The sequence below is a fragment of the Typopeltis vanoorti genome, chromosome 14 (assembly GCF_054136105.1).
Source record: "Typopeltis vanoorti isolate ZY-2024b chromosome 14, IOZ_Tvanoo_1.0, whole genome shotgun sequence".
Classification (NCBI taxonomy): domain Eukaryota; kingdom Metazoa; phylum Arthropoda; class Arachnida; order Uropygi; family Thelyphonidae; genus Typopeltis; species Typopeltis vanoorti.
Window position 1 is genome coordinate 101325356 of NC_143562.1, and position 13412 is coordinate 101338767.

The 13412-nt window shown below is 36.9% G+C and overlaps 1 protein-coding gene across 1 annotated transcript in view; it reads left to right on the forward strand.

Moving 5' to 3' along the window:
- Positions 1-13412, forward strand: part of LOC150099804 (sodium channel protein para-like) — a 1646355-nt gene that overhangs the window by 1291477 nt on the left and 341466 nt on the right. Inside the window, exon 29 of the mRNA XM_090403494.1 lies at positions 4430-4693. Coding sequence (XP_090259620.1) covers positions 4430-4693 — 264 coding nt within the window. The remainder of the gene's footprint in view (positions 1-4429; positions 4694-13412) is intronic.

Genomic DNA, 13412 nt, shown 5'->3' on the forward strand with positions numbered 1-13412 from the left:
TGAGTTGACATCTCTCCCACCAGTTGGAGAGAGTGACCATATGGTGTTGACTTGGAAAATGAATAGACATGCAGGAGTATCAAATAGACGGGAACTTATGTGGAATTATAAGGCAGGTGATTATAATAGTCTTAGATGTCAACTTCGGGAAGTTTCATGGAGGGAGGAATTGGAAGGCCGGGATATCACCAGTGCGTGGGAAATTGTGAAAGAATATTTGTTATCAGCAATGGTAAGTTGTATACCACGAGTGAAGAAGAGAACGCAATTTGGAGTAAAGTGGATGACAAACAATATTAAACAGGAATTGCATGCGAAAAAGAGGCTATGGAAGAGATATAAGGAGACAGGTGAAGCGATGCATGAGGAATATAAGACACAGGCCAGAAGAGTGACTAGTGTGGTAAGGAAAGCGAAACTGGAATATGAGAGGAGATTAGCCCTAAGATCCAAAGAAAATCCTAGGGAATTTTTTAGCTATGTGGCCAGTAGGAGGAGAAATGACTGTGGAAGAATGATATTGTGGGATAAAAATGGGAATAGAGTGACTGATGCAGAGGACATAGTATAATTGTTCAATGAACACTTTATTGGAGTATTTCATCCTAGAGGAGTCAGTTTTAATGCTAGAGGGATAGGACTGGTTCGAGGTCTGGAGGTACAGGAGGAGAGTGTGTTTCAGATACTGAGTACTCTGGATGTCAGTAAAGCTGTGGGACTGGATGGTATTTCACCACGAGTTTTGAGAGAATATGCTAGGGAATTGACAGTACCTTTAACGTGGCTTTTCAATGAAAGTCTGGCTTTGGCAAAGGTGCCCAGGGAATGGAAGGAAGGTAAGATACTGCCATTGCATAAGGGTGGTAACAGACTGGAAGTGTCTAATTATAGGCCAGTCTGTGTGTCATCAGTTGTTGTTAAGATCTTGGAGAAAGTAGTGAGGGACCGTATACAGCATTGGGCAGATGAAGGTAATGTTATCTGTGAAAATCAACATGGATTTGTGAAAGGACACTCTTGTTTTAGCAATATGCTAGCCTTTTATAATAAAGTTACAAGAACATTAGATGAGAGAAAGGCATATACTGCAATTTTCTTAGACTTGGCGAAGGCATTTGACAGGGTGCCACATGATAAGCTGATATTTAAGTTGCAGCACATGGGTCTGGATGTCAGATTGGTCAACTGGATTCAGGATTGGCTGTCTGATAGGTATCAGAGAGTTGTGTATGGTGGAGCAGTTTCCAGGAGGCAGAGGGTTACAAGTGGGGTCCCACAGGGCTCAGTACTAGGACCTATATTGTTTAACCTTTATATCAATGACATAGCCAGTGGATTGCAGGGGGATATTCAGTTGTTTGCAGATGATGCGAAGCTGGGAAGGATTATTAGTAATAGTGCAGATGTGGTAGCCCTGCAAGAGGATTTAAATAAGCTAGATAGATGGACAAATGAATGGGGGTGTCAGTTTAATGCAGCAAAATGTAAGGTCTTGAGGTTTGGGAAACATCGATGGGATGCTGCATACTCTATGGGAGGAGTTATACTGGAGGAAGTAGGGGAGACAAGAGATCTGGGGTTGATGATTGATAGAAACCTGAAGTTTAGGGGACATATTGCAAAGGTGGTGAAGGTAACACAGAGGATTGCTGCTATTATGGTTGCTATTGCTGCTATCTTGATGGGGAGGAGGTTGAGAGGATCCAGAGGCGAGTGACTAAGATGATAGCAGGTCTGTGGAATGAACCATATGAGAACAGGTTGAAGATTTGTGGGTTGCAGAAACTAGTTGATACGCGGAAAAGGGGAGACATGATTGAGACATTCAAATTGCTAAAAGGATTCTATAGGATTAATTCAGATGATATTTTTGAGATCAGGACTGGTGGTGAGAGAACTAGGGGACACCCAGGGAGATGAAGTTTAGGGGGCACATTGCGAAAGTAGCTAAATCAGCTCATCAACTCACTTGGTTGTTGAAAAATACCTTGACGAGCAGAGAAAAACAAGTTATTGTACCTCTGTACCGAGCCCTGATAAGACCTCATCTCGACTACTGTGCCCAGATTTGGTCACCTCAGTTCCTTCTTGATGGGGAGGAGGTTGAGAGAATCCAGAGGCGAGTGACTAAGATGATAGCAGGTCTGTGGAATGAACCATATGAGAACAGGTTGAAGATTTGTGGGTTGCAGAAACTAGTTGATAGGCGGAAAAGGGGAGACATGATTGAGACATTCAAATTGCTAAAAGGATTCTATAGGATTAATTCAGATGATATTTTTGAGATCAGGACTAGTGGTGGGAGAACTAGGGGACACCCATGGAAGCTGGGCAAGAGCGTGGTTAGCAGGGGTGTTAGAGCTGGGTTCTTTCCTTTTAGAGTGGTAAATGAGTGGAATAAGCTGCCAGAGTCTGTTGTGGGTGCTATGACAGTGAGCGAGTTCAAGGCAAGGTATGATAGATACTGTGAGAATGTTGAACAGCTGTGTGAACATGATGTTTAGGGCCTCCCTCGATGAGTCTAAGGACTCCTGGAGTAGCCCGTGGTAATAATAATAATAATAATAATTATGAGAAGGACACTGACCTGCAGAGATTAGAGGGTTATCATTCCGTTGTATAAGTCTCTGATCAGAGCACACTTGGACTACTGTTCTCAGATTTGGTCCCCAGGATTTGAAGGGGATAAATTAACTGTGGAACGGATACAAAGACGGATGACAAAGATGGTTTCAGGACTGTACAAGGATAGTTATGAGGATCGGCTGAGAGAATGTGGACTGCAGAGTTTGGTGGATAGAAGAAGGAGAGGTGATATGATTGAGACTTTTAAACTGTTGAGAAGTGGTTACAGGGTTGACACTGGGGAGTTCTTTCACTTGGTTTATCAGCGGGAAGGAGTGATTACAAGAGGCCATCCCTGGAAGTTAAGAAACGAAACTGTGAGCAAGAGGGTGAGGAGTGGTTTCTTTGCATGGAGGGTGGTTGAGCCGTGGAATGCATTGCCTGATGGAGTGGTGGGAGCGAGAACGGTCAGTGAGTTTAAAGAGTGGTATGATAGACTTTGTGTTTCTCAGGGGGGGGGGAGACCTCCCCTTGATGAGTCTTGACAGACTTTATGTCTTAGGAAGGACCTCCCTCGATGAGTCTTTTGACTCTTTGGAGGCCTGAATAATAATAATAATAATTTGTCTTAAGGTGAAAATCTTATCTTGATAACCTCTATTTGGCCAGATCCCAGCTTATTCTTCTCCAAGTTTCTCTTCCACAATCTTTCTCAACTTCTTTTCAAGTACGTTTGCTTGCATAAACCTTACCTGGAACACTTAGTAGAGAAATTCCTCTGTAATTTTTTCATTCAGGTTTATTCCCCTTTTTATAAGTAGATACTATGAGAGCTCTACTCCAATCACTGGGAATTCGACCTTCTGACCAGGCCCTCTGAATTATGCAGTGTAGCTACTGCAAAACTTTTATATCTTCATACTTAAACATTTTTGGTTGAATATCATCTACTTCTGCTGCCTCTCCAGTGTGTGTACTCCTCTTTGCATTCCTCCTGAAAATTTTCTAGTATGGTGCTGTCACTACCTGGTTCATTTAACAGTCTTTCAAAGTGATTACTCCAGACATTTAGGATATCCTTATCTTCCATTTTCATGTCATTATTATCATCTTGGTTAGGGAATTATAAAGATAGTAGGGAAACTTTGCAGCTCATAAAATATATAGGAGATGGAGGAGAGAACTTGACATCATTCCTGGAAACTGAGTGACGGTATGTTCCAGAAACATGTGAAGTTCGGTTCTTTTCATGTGTGTGTGTGTGTGTGTGTGTGTATATGGTGAGTGAATGGAATCAGCTGTCAATGATTGTTGTAACACTGCATTTTAGTGAGTGCCCTTCGAAGGAGAGGCATAATAAATATTTTGTATAACCTGCAATGGGCCCTTTCAAAATGAACCCCTGATTCCTTGGAGGTGTCTATATAATAATAATAATAAATGAACAAATTCTGAGATAATTCTTTGAAAACGTAACTAATGAAAATTTGATGCATAAAAGTATGTGATTACCTATTCTTTCTTTCTTTTCAAATTTCTATTTTTTCTGTTGTATACCCAATTTTGATATAGTATTATGCAATAATAACAGTGTATATAATTACAAATACTATAGACTAATACTCTTCAGTAAACTTAAAGGGAAAAAATAATATTTTTCAAAAGCTTCTTAACAGAAGTTGCTTAATGCAATTAATTTGATATTTCTGCCTGTAAGATTGATTGAACCATTATGTAATATGTTTGCTTTGAGATTAGTCTAACCTGTTTGTTTACTTCCTTTTATTATTTATATATATATTTATTTATTTACTTCATTTTATTATTTATATATTTATTTATTTTGTTTTACTTTTACTTTCAGGTTGTAGTTAATGCATTAATTCAAGCAATTCCAGCCATATTCAATGTACTCCTTGTATGTTTAATTTTTTGGCTAATTTTCTCTATCATGGGAGTCCAGATGTTTTCAGGAAAGTTCTACCAGTGTGTGGATTCTGAGGGTGAGAGGGTTAATATAACAGTAGCTGCAAATCGAAGTGAATGTGAAGCAAAGAACCTTTCATGGGAAAATCCTCAGGTCAATTTTGACAATGTACTAAATGCATACTTATGTCTCTTTCAAGTGGTATGTATGTGTATATACGTGATATTTTGATTTACTTCATTAAGTTATAAAATATGAATACCGAGTGAGTATTAGTATTGTGTATAACAGATGTTTAAAAAACAGATGGCATTAATAAATAAAACTATATTCAGCAGTTAATCTTTACTATGTACCTGGGTGTGCTATTATCATTTTCAAAGAATGCATAGAAATATGAAATACAAATAAAATTGGAAAATTATTGTGGATGAATAACCACTTTAAATGGAAGTGGAGATCCAGTGACTGATGAAGCTGACTGGATGATCACTTTATTGGGTATTCATCCTAAAAAAACCGGATTTATTCTTAAAAGGATGGGAAGCACTGAAAGTTTGGAAGTGTATTTGGAGAATACATTATAAATACTATGTACTCTGTAAGTAAATAAGGAAATGTAACTTGATGGGATTCTGCCACATGTTTTAAGACAACGTACTAAGGAACTGACAACTAAATTGACCTGGCAGTTCATTGTAGATCTAGCTAATGGAAAAGTGCCAGTGTGTGAAGGAGGATAAGATAAGGGTGATAAAATGGAGGCATCAAATTGGTGCAAAGACTGTAGTGTGTTTTTTTTTTGTTTATTTGTTTTGTGTGTATGTTTTTTGTAGCTGTTATGATTCTGGAGCAATTAGTAAATGACACTACATAAAAGTGACTGATAAAAATTATTTTTAGGGATAAGCATGGACTTGTTAAAAGGTACTCTTGTTTTAGTACTTTGACTGCATTTTATAATATAGTAATGAGAGCAGTTGATGAGATAAAGGCATACAGCAAGTACTGACATTTTTTGGATTTTTACAGGGCAATAATGACTCTCAGATCTAAAACAGTATGAAGAAAGAAAAAAAAAGTCATGAGTAGAATTCCACTTCAGTCATATTCTCACTGAATTGCCAGGAGGTATTCAGATGTTGTGAAGGATATCAGTAATAATGCCAATGTTATGGGCCTTTAAGAAGATCTGAATAACCTGGACAGAAATAAATGTGTACGGTCTTGAAATTTGGGATCCACCAATGGGAGATTGCATAATTTGTTGGTAGAACTACACTAGAGAAGGTGGAGGAGGTTGACCATTTCTCCAAATTCAGGGAAGTCTCTTACTTAACACTTCCTTTTGTAACTCCCAAAGATGGTTTCCTATGAGTACCTCTTAACAACTTAAATGCCTCAGTTATATTGCCCTTTCATCTTCTCTCCACAAAAGTCTGCAGTTTGAATGCTCTCGGTATCCTCATAACTTAACAACTTGGATAGGGTCTGATCAGGACTTTTTGCAAAGGACTCCCCACTATTTTATCTCTGTTGGTCAACAAAAAGTCCTGATCAGACCCTATCTGAATTATTGTACAGAAATCTGGTTACTGGGTCAGTGTCAGTTATGAGGATACCGAGAGCATTCAAACTGCAGACTTTTGTGGAGAGAAGATGAAAGGGCAATATAACTGAGGCATTTAAGTTGTTAAGAGGTACTCATAGGAAAACATCTTTGGGAGTTACAAAAGGAAGTGTTAAGTAAGAGACTTCCCTGATGGAGTGATAACTATGTATGATCCATACAATAAAAAACACATTCACAATAAAAAGTTTGATGAATGCAAAAAAAAAAAAAATCAGTTACAAATATTTCAGTTTAAGTTTCTTAAACCATCATCATAGTTGTATCTTTCTTTGTGTAGTCAAGTGAGTGCTAAATAAAAAAAAAAAAACTATTGTATTAAGATCTATACAAGTAGCCTAACCATGAAGATATTTCAGATGGAAACTCTGTTTGATTACACTTGAATAAAGGATTAAACAAGAGTACAATTTCTAATAAAGTATAATTTATTTGGTAATCAAGTGAAAAAGCTTTCTAAAATTATCCCTGATCCAGATATTTTAGTAATAAGCTGATAAATATTTTTACTACTTGCACATGGAAAATATATGACTTCTGCATTTCCCACATCGGTTTGTTGGTTGGTTTATAGTTTATTGGTGCAAAGACAATAAATTGTGAAGTCATCAACACACAGAGCATCGCTTACAGAGGGAGGAAGCTGTTCAGCAATTGATTTAACTTTGATAGCAAAAAGTACAAAGGATTTGGGAACATTCTGTTCTTGATGATATAGCTGAAATAGTGTTTTTTCCACTAGCTTGGGGAAGATTCCTCTAGACAGAAAGTTTTTAATAAATACAGGAAGATGTCCTCTCAGATCTAGATTATAGAAGCCTTTCAATATGCCATTTCTCCAGGCTGTGTTATATCTGTTTTCCATGTCAAAGAATACTGAAACTAGATGCTCTTGTTTCAGGAATGTGTCTCTCATGCAAGTTTCTAAATAGACCAAACAGTCTAAAGATGAGCAATGTCTGTAAAAGCCACATTGTGCACTGGAGAAATGACTGTTGCTTTCTAAATACCAGGGAAGTCTGACATTAACCATTTTCTCTAATATCTTAAAAAAGTCAGCTGGTCAGAGCAACAGGTCGATAATTATTTGCTTATATTGGTTCCTTTCCTGGTTTTGGATAACACTGACTACTGACTGACGCCAAAAGTCTGGAAACTCTTTCTCTGCAAGTATTCTGTTGTATATTAAGAGAAGGAGATCCATAGAAGGTGATAAAAGATGTTTTATCAATTCATAATGGGTGGTGTCAGGACGTACTGTATTGGCATGAGAGAACAGAACAGCTCTTTTTATTCCTCCTTAAAAAACAGCTGACTGTACAGCTCAAGCCCATTGGTAGAAAAATTTAGCATCTGTTGCTGTTGTTTCTCTTTGAATATTAAAAATTCAGGAGGATGTGAAACTGCTGCTGAGATGATTCTGGCAAAATGTCTACCAAAGTGTTTGCAATAGCTTTGGGATCAGCAACAACACCCATTATGCTCTAAGGTAGGCAAACAGTGCATTCTTTATCTACCTTTCATTTTCCAAATTTTATAACATGCAAGTTTTGCACTGGTTGTTTGATTAATTAAACTGGATCCAAGATTGTTTTTGACTCTGATGTCTTACATAATATGTTTTAGTCTAAGCATGCTTAAAAGCTATTAAGTTTCATGTGGTGTGGTATGCATGAAATATACCTGATGTTCTGTGTTGATCCTTTTTGGCTGCCTGGCACTCTGTGTTTCATTTCACCAAGACTTTGGATAGAGTGGATAATTGAGATGATGTTTTGGAATTGGGGTTGTTTCTGCCTGGACAATGCAATCTGTTACCTACTTTACTGATTCATTGATAGGTGTTTTATCGACTCTATAAGCATTAAATTTTGCAAGATGATTCCAGTATTCCAATCTGCCTGGTCCATTTTCCATATGGGCATCTGTGTAGGAGATCATGGTTTATGTGAATATATTATGCACATAACAGAAAATGATCACTTCCATAGATGTTGACTTTGACATCCCACTTGAGCAGTGGAAAAATGGCAGGGGAACAGACTGCAAAATCGATTGCAGAATATGAGTAGATAGGAAATATGCAAAAAAAAGTCATTTACTCAAAAGGGAGAAGTCATCATTGTCAAGGATTCATTCAATGATACAGCTTTGTCCATTTGTGTTGGCACTACCGTATGGAGTGTGGTGCAGAGATTAAAGTCACCCATAAGAAGTATAGGGTCAGGGAGTTGCAAAATAAGGTAATCAAGATTGATTTCATTTAACTCAGTGCCCAGTAGTATTGAATATATTGAATATACTGTAATAAGAAAGCCCACAGATAGGCAAATCACTGCCGTTTCCAGACATCCTCACCGAAAAAATGGATACTTCGTTATCTGCTGAAAGTAAATTAAACTTATCAGCTGTCCCCGGCACATCAGATGATATGATATATATAGAGGAAGAGATTGTCACTGGCCATCCATACTTCCCAGATTAAATTTTGCAAGATGGATTCCAGTATTCCAAAAGTATTCCAGTCTGCCTGGTCCATTTTTCATATGGGCATCTGTGTAGGAGATCATGGTTCGTGTGAAGAAATTATGCACATTTCCTGTTATGTGCATAATGTCTTCACATGGTTTGTGTGAAGACATTATGCACATAACAGGAAATGATCACTTCCATAGATATTGACTTTGACATCCCACTTGAGCAGTGGAAAATGGCAGGGGAGAAGACTGCAAGATCAATTGCTGGCAAAGGTTGGTCGATTGGTAGAGCCTCTGCTACTAATGGCTCAGTTAAGTAAGTTTGAGCACGGTTAGTAGTTGGAAGGAGACCAATCGTTCGATGTTGTTGGCACACTCTCCCTAGATGAGTCTTTGGACTCCCTGGAGGTGTCAAATAATAATAATAATAATATGAGTCGATGTATTAAGCTGGACATAATGGAAAGGAATATTACTGCCCACTAGGATAGCTACTCCACCATGAGCAGGACCATCTTCAGTTCTCTCCTTGCATACAACAATTAAATTCCTTAAGTTAAGTTCCTCATCGTCTTTTAAATGTTTCCTGCAGATAGAAACAGAAAGTTTGTGTTTTCCACTGCATAATCTTGATATCATTGATATCCTGGCAAAATCCATGACAGTTGTTCCATTGTAAAAATTTTTCTATCATTTTGATTTTGTAGACTTGTCTGGTTTCAGGGAGATTGAGGGATTACCTTTATTAAAAGAACATGTAATAACTTTTAATTAATAAAGGTACAGATATTTCATACTAAAACTAATAGCACATCTTTTTTTTAAATTTTAATAATTATACTTTTAATAATGTTTTTAATAATAATTTCTAATATTTTTTTAATAATAATTTCTAATATTTTTAATAATAATTATGCTATGTCACAGGTACCTCTAAAAAAAAAAAATTAGGGATTACTTTTGTCACATTTATATTTGTCAAAGATTCTGGGAAGTATGGATGGCCAGTGTCCATCTCTTCCTCTTTTAAAATATACAATATATCATCTGATGTGTCGGGGACAGTTGACAAGTTTAATTTACTTTCAGTAGATACCGAAGTATCCATTTTTTTCTGTGAGGATGTCTGATGGTTTATCTTTTTTTGAACGAGTGGGTTCTCATCGAATGGAGCCATTTTTTTGCATTGTTTCTGGAGTGAGACCATATGTCATGTGATTGATGTGCTCAAGAGAGAGAAACACACATGATCATAAAGTTCAGGTATGGTGGAATAGACATACATGTTTGAGATGCAGTGGTAAGTTTTTGTCTATTATTTAGTAGAACTATGCTGAGTATCTTGAAGTGATCAAGAGTTAATGCGATAGAATGATCCCTCAGGTCACACATTGAGGTTAGAATGATTTAAAGGATCACCTAGTTTTTTTGAGAAGACACCATTACTTACATAGAGGTTGAAACTGGTCTGGGTAGGGACCCTCCCTAATGCATAGCAGTATACATGTTTGAAAGGAGGTGTGCTTTGCAATATGGATACTAAGGCAGTTGACATGAAGTCAATAGCCTCTATATATAAGTAGCCTAATTGTGAAGATATTTCACACACAAACTTTGTTTGCTAACACTTGGATAAATGATTAAACAAGAATATAAGTCTTTGTCAACTATAATTTACTTTCAAATATGCCTTGCAATAGAAAGTCCATGACTGTGACCGAGATAGGGATGATGAAAAAGAAAATCAGCCCATTCCTTGAAATGACCTTCAAATTTGTAGATGCTTCTACACATAAGTTTAGCATAAATCCCCTAGATCCTATAGCTAGTGTCTATTTTCAGTAAGGCTAGATTTATCACATATCTTTAATTCAGTATAGGAATGATGTTCAGAAATGCATTTTGTGCTAGGGTGGAATGTTTTCCTGAAATAAGATAAAAAGTATAAGGAATTTTCTAGGTTTCAGTTAGCAAGGTAAAAGGAACTTGATTTGGTTTATGATTGGTTGTGACTGAGTGATGGACTTTCTTCAGGATATGAGCAACACATTCAGAGGTTCTTTGATATATATGGAATTATAAAATATATACACGTTTACACAAGAATATTATTTAATTTGCCAAATATTTCAGTCTGAATATTACAGACCATCTTCAGTAGCTACATATGAATAGTTTTAAAAAACAAGGTGGAATACGAACAATTGATCATTCACAAATAGAACGAGCTGTGTGATGTCATATCGCTAAGTATTAAAAGAGTAAACATTTTTTATCAGAGTCATGATTAAATTAAAAATATTAATTCAGAAATTCATCTAATAATCTTAAATAACATTAGACCAATATAGGAAATTTTTTTTTAAATCAGCTAACGCCTTTTTATTCCCGTAAACGGGAGTAGGCGAGGCCATTTAGCCCTATCTAACTTTTGGAGACTGAGTGGGCAATTCAATCTCCACTGGTACCCAATCAGAGACAGATGGCCCAAGGCTATCACTAATTAAGCGGTACGCAGTGAAGAGAGACGGCTCAAATGTGCCGCCATCTCGTGGTCCCTGAACCTAACACAATATATTTAATGTCTGAAATAATGTGGGTTCTACGGTCGATTTTCTTGAGTTTACAGGACGAAAAACCCGAGTTTCCGGGAGGAATATAGGAAATTTAAAATTAAAAAAAAAAAAAAATTAATTAATGTGTTATCCTGATTAAACTTTCCCAAATTTTTGATACAGATATACAGTCATTATGATTCAAGTTAGGACATTGAAGTAAGGCCTCCACACTTCCTTTAAATAAACGTTCAAATTTATAGCGACATCTGTGTAGAAGGCAAGTCTTGGACCAAAGGATGTTGTGGCTTGTTTCTATTCTGTGCTGAGCTAATCCAGATTTCTCGGGTTTGTTGTGTTGAATGGATGATTGATGCTCTTGAATTCTTTTTTCTATAGAGCATCCAGTTTGTCCAAAGTATGAAAGATTACAGTTACACGGAACTTGATACACACCACGTGGAGACATAGTTGAGTGTTTATCTTTAGAAGAAGGAAAATGGGTGGATAATTTGTTAATAGGTGTATAAGTGGCTGTTAAATCATATTTCTTCAGAATTCTTGAAATTGGTTCTGAAATCAACCTTTTATCAAGCATTTACTTAATATTTAATCAACCTTTTTTTCATATTCAACATTCAAGAGATCAGAAAACTACCTTAGTCAATCTCTTCTGGACCCTTGACAACATCACTTCATCCTTTTGAAAACCAGGTGACCAAATCTGTGCACAGTAGTCCATATATGCCTGAATGGGTCATTCCCAGAATTTGTTGTGTTGTCCTTACAATTTTGACAATGTGTCCTCTAAATTTTGGATCCTTATCCACCATCTCCCAAGATCTCTTATTCCCCCCCACTCCAACAATATATCCCACCAAGCATAAAGTCTACATCCCATCTTTGTTTCCCAAATTTTAAAACCTCACATTTCACAAGATTGAACTTTCATCCCCATTGTCACTATTCACTCAATCTATATAAGTCTGCTTGTAAGACCACATCTTCTCTGCACCTCATAGTTTGTCTCAACTTTGCATCTGCAAACAGTTGAATATCCCCATCCAAATCTTCCACAATGTCATTGTCATATAGGGGAAACAGCAATGGACCTAAAACAGATCCCACTAGTAACTTTCCTCTTCTGGGATATTGCCCCCCCATACATAACTTGCTGATACCTATCAGATAGCCATCTCCAATCCAATGCACTAGTCTAATATCCAATCCCATCTGCTCTAGTTTAACTATCAACTTATCATGAGATAAGCTATTATAAGCCTTTGAAAATTCTAAGTATGCTACTGTGTATCCTGAAGCCATTAACTTATTGAAAGTTGTTCATAATAAGTTATAGTAATCTACTCACTTATAATAAGTAAGTAGATCGATTCTTTAGCAAACCATTCTGTCCATCAAAGATAATACCATTATTGTCAACCCAATTCTGGATCCTGGTTCTTTCCAGCCTCTCCAACACCTTCATTACAACATCTGAAACACAGATAGGCCTATAATTTGATGCTTGAGTTCTGTCACTTCCCATATGAAACAGAACAATATTGCCTTTCTTCCACTCCTTTGGAACTTGACTCAATGTGAGACAAATATGTCAAGGCACATTCCTTCAAAATACACCTTGATATATCATCAGGTTACACAGCCGTATTAACATCAAGTTTACTCAATTACCTCTATACCTTTTACTCACTTACAGTCACAGTCTCTCCTCCTCATCATCCACTGCTCTCAAACACCCCATGATGTCACATTCACAAGAATGAAAGACCCTTTATTAACTGCTCTTTAAATATCTCAACTATTTTCTGCAGTAATTGTTCTTATACCATTTTCTCCAATCAGTATCATCCTTTCATAATCATTATTTTTTTTGCTGGCTACATATCAAAAGTACTCCCTAGGATTTTTTGTGGCTTCATTAGCTAACTGCCACTTATACTGTCACCCCAACCCCACTGTCTGTTCTTTTTATTTTTGATGGAACTGATTATTACTACTCATCTTATTCTGTCTCCATAATGCCTTTTTCTACTGTTTCGCATGCTTAATCTCTTCGTTCATCCATTTCACACCTTCCTTATTTAACCTTCTGACACAGAGAATACATTTAGAAATCACTTCTACTTGATAGTTCATGAATATAACCCATGCAGGATTAATCTCCTTTCTGCTCTACTCCTCATGCCATGCTACAACTGCAAGCTGTCTTCTAATCGTGTAATCACCAGCCTTGTAGT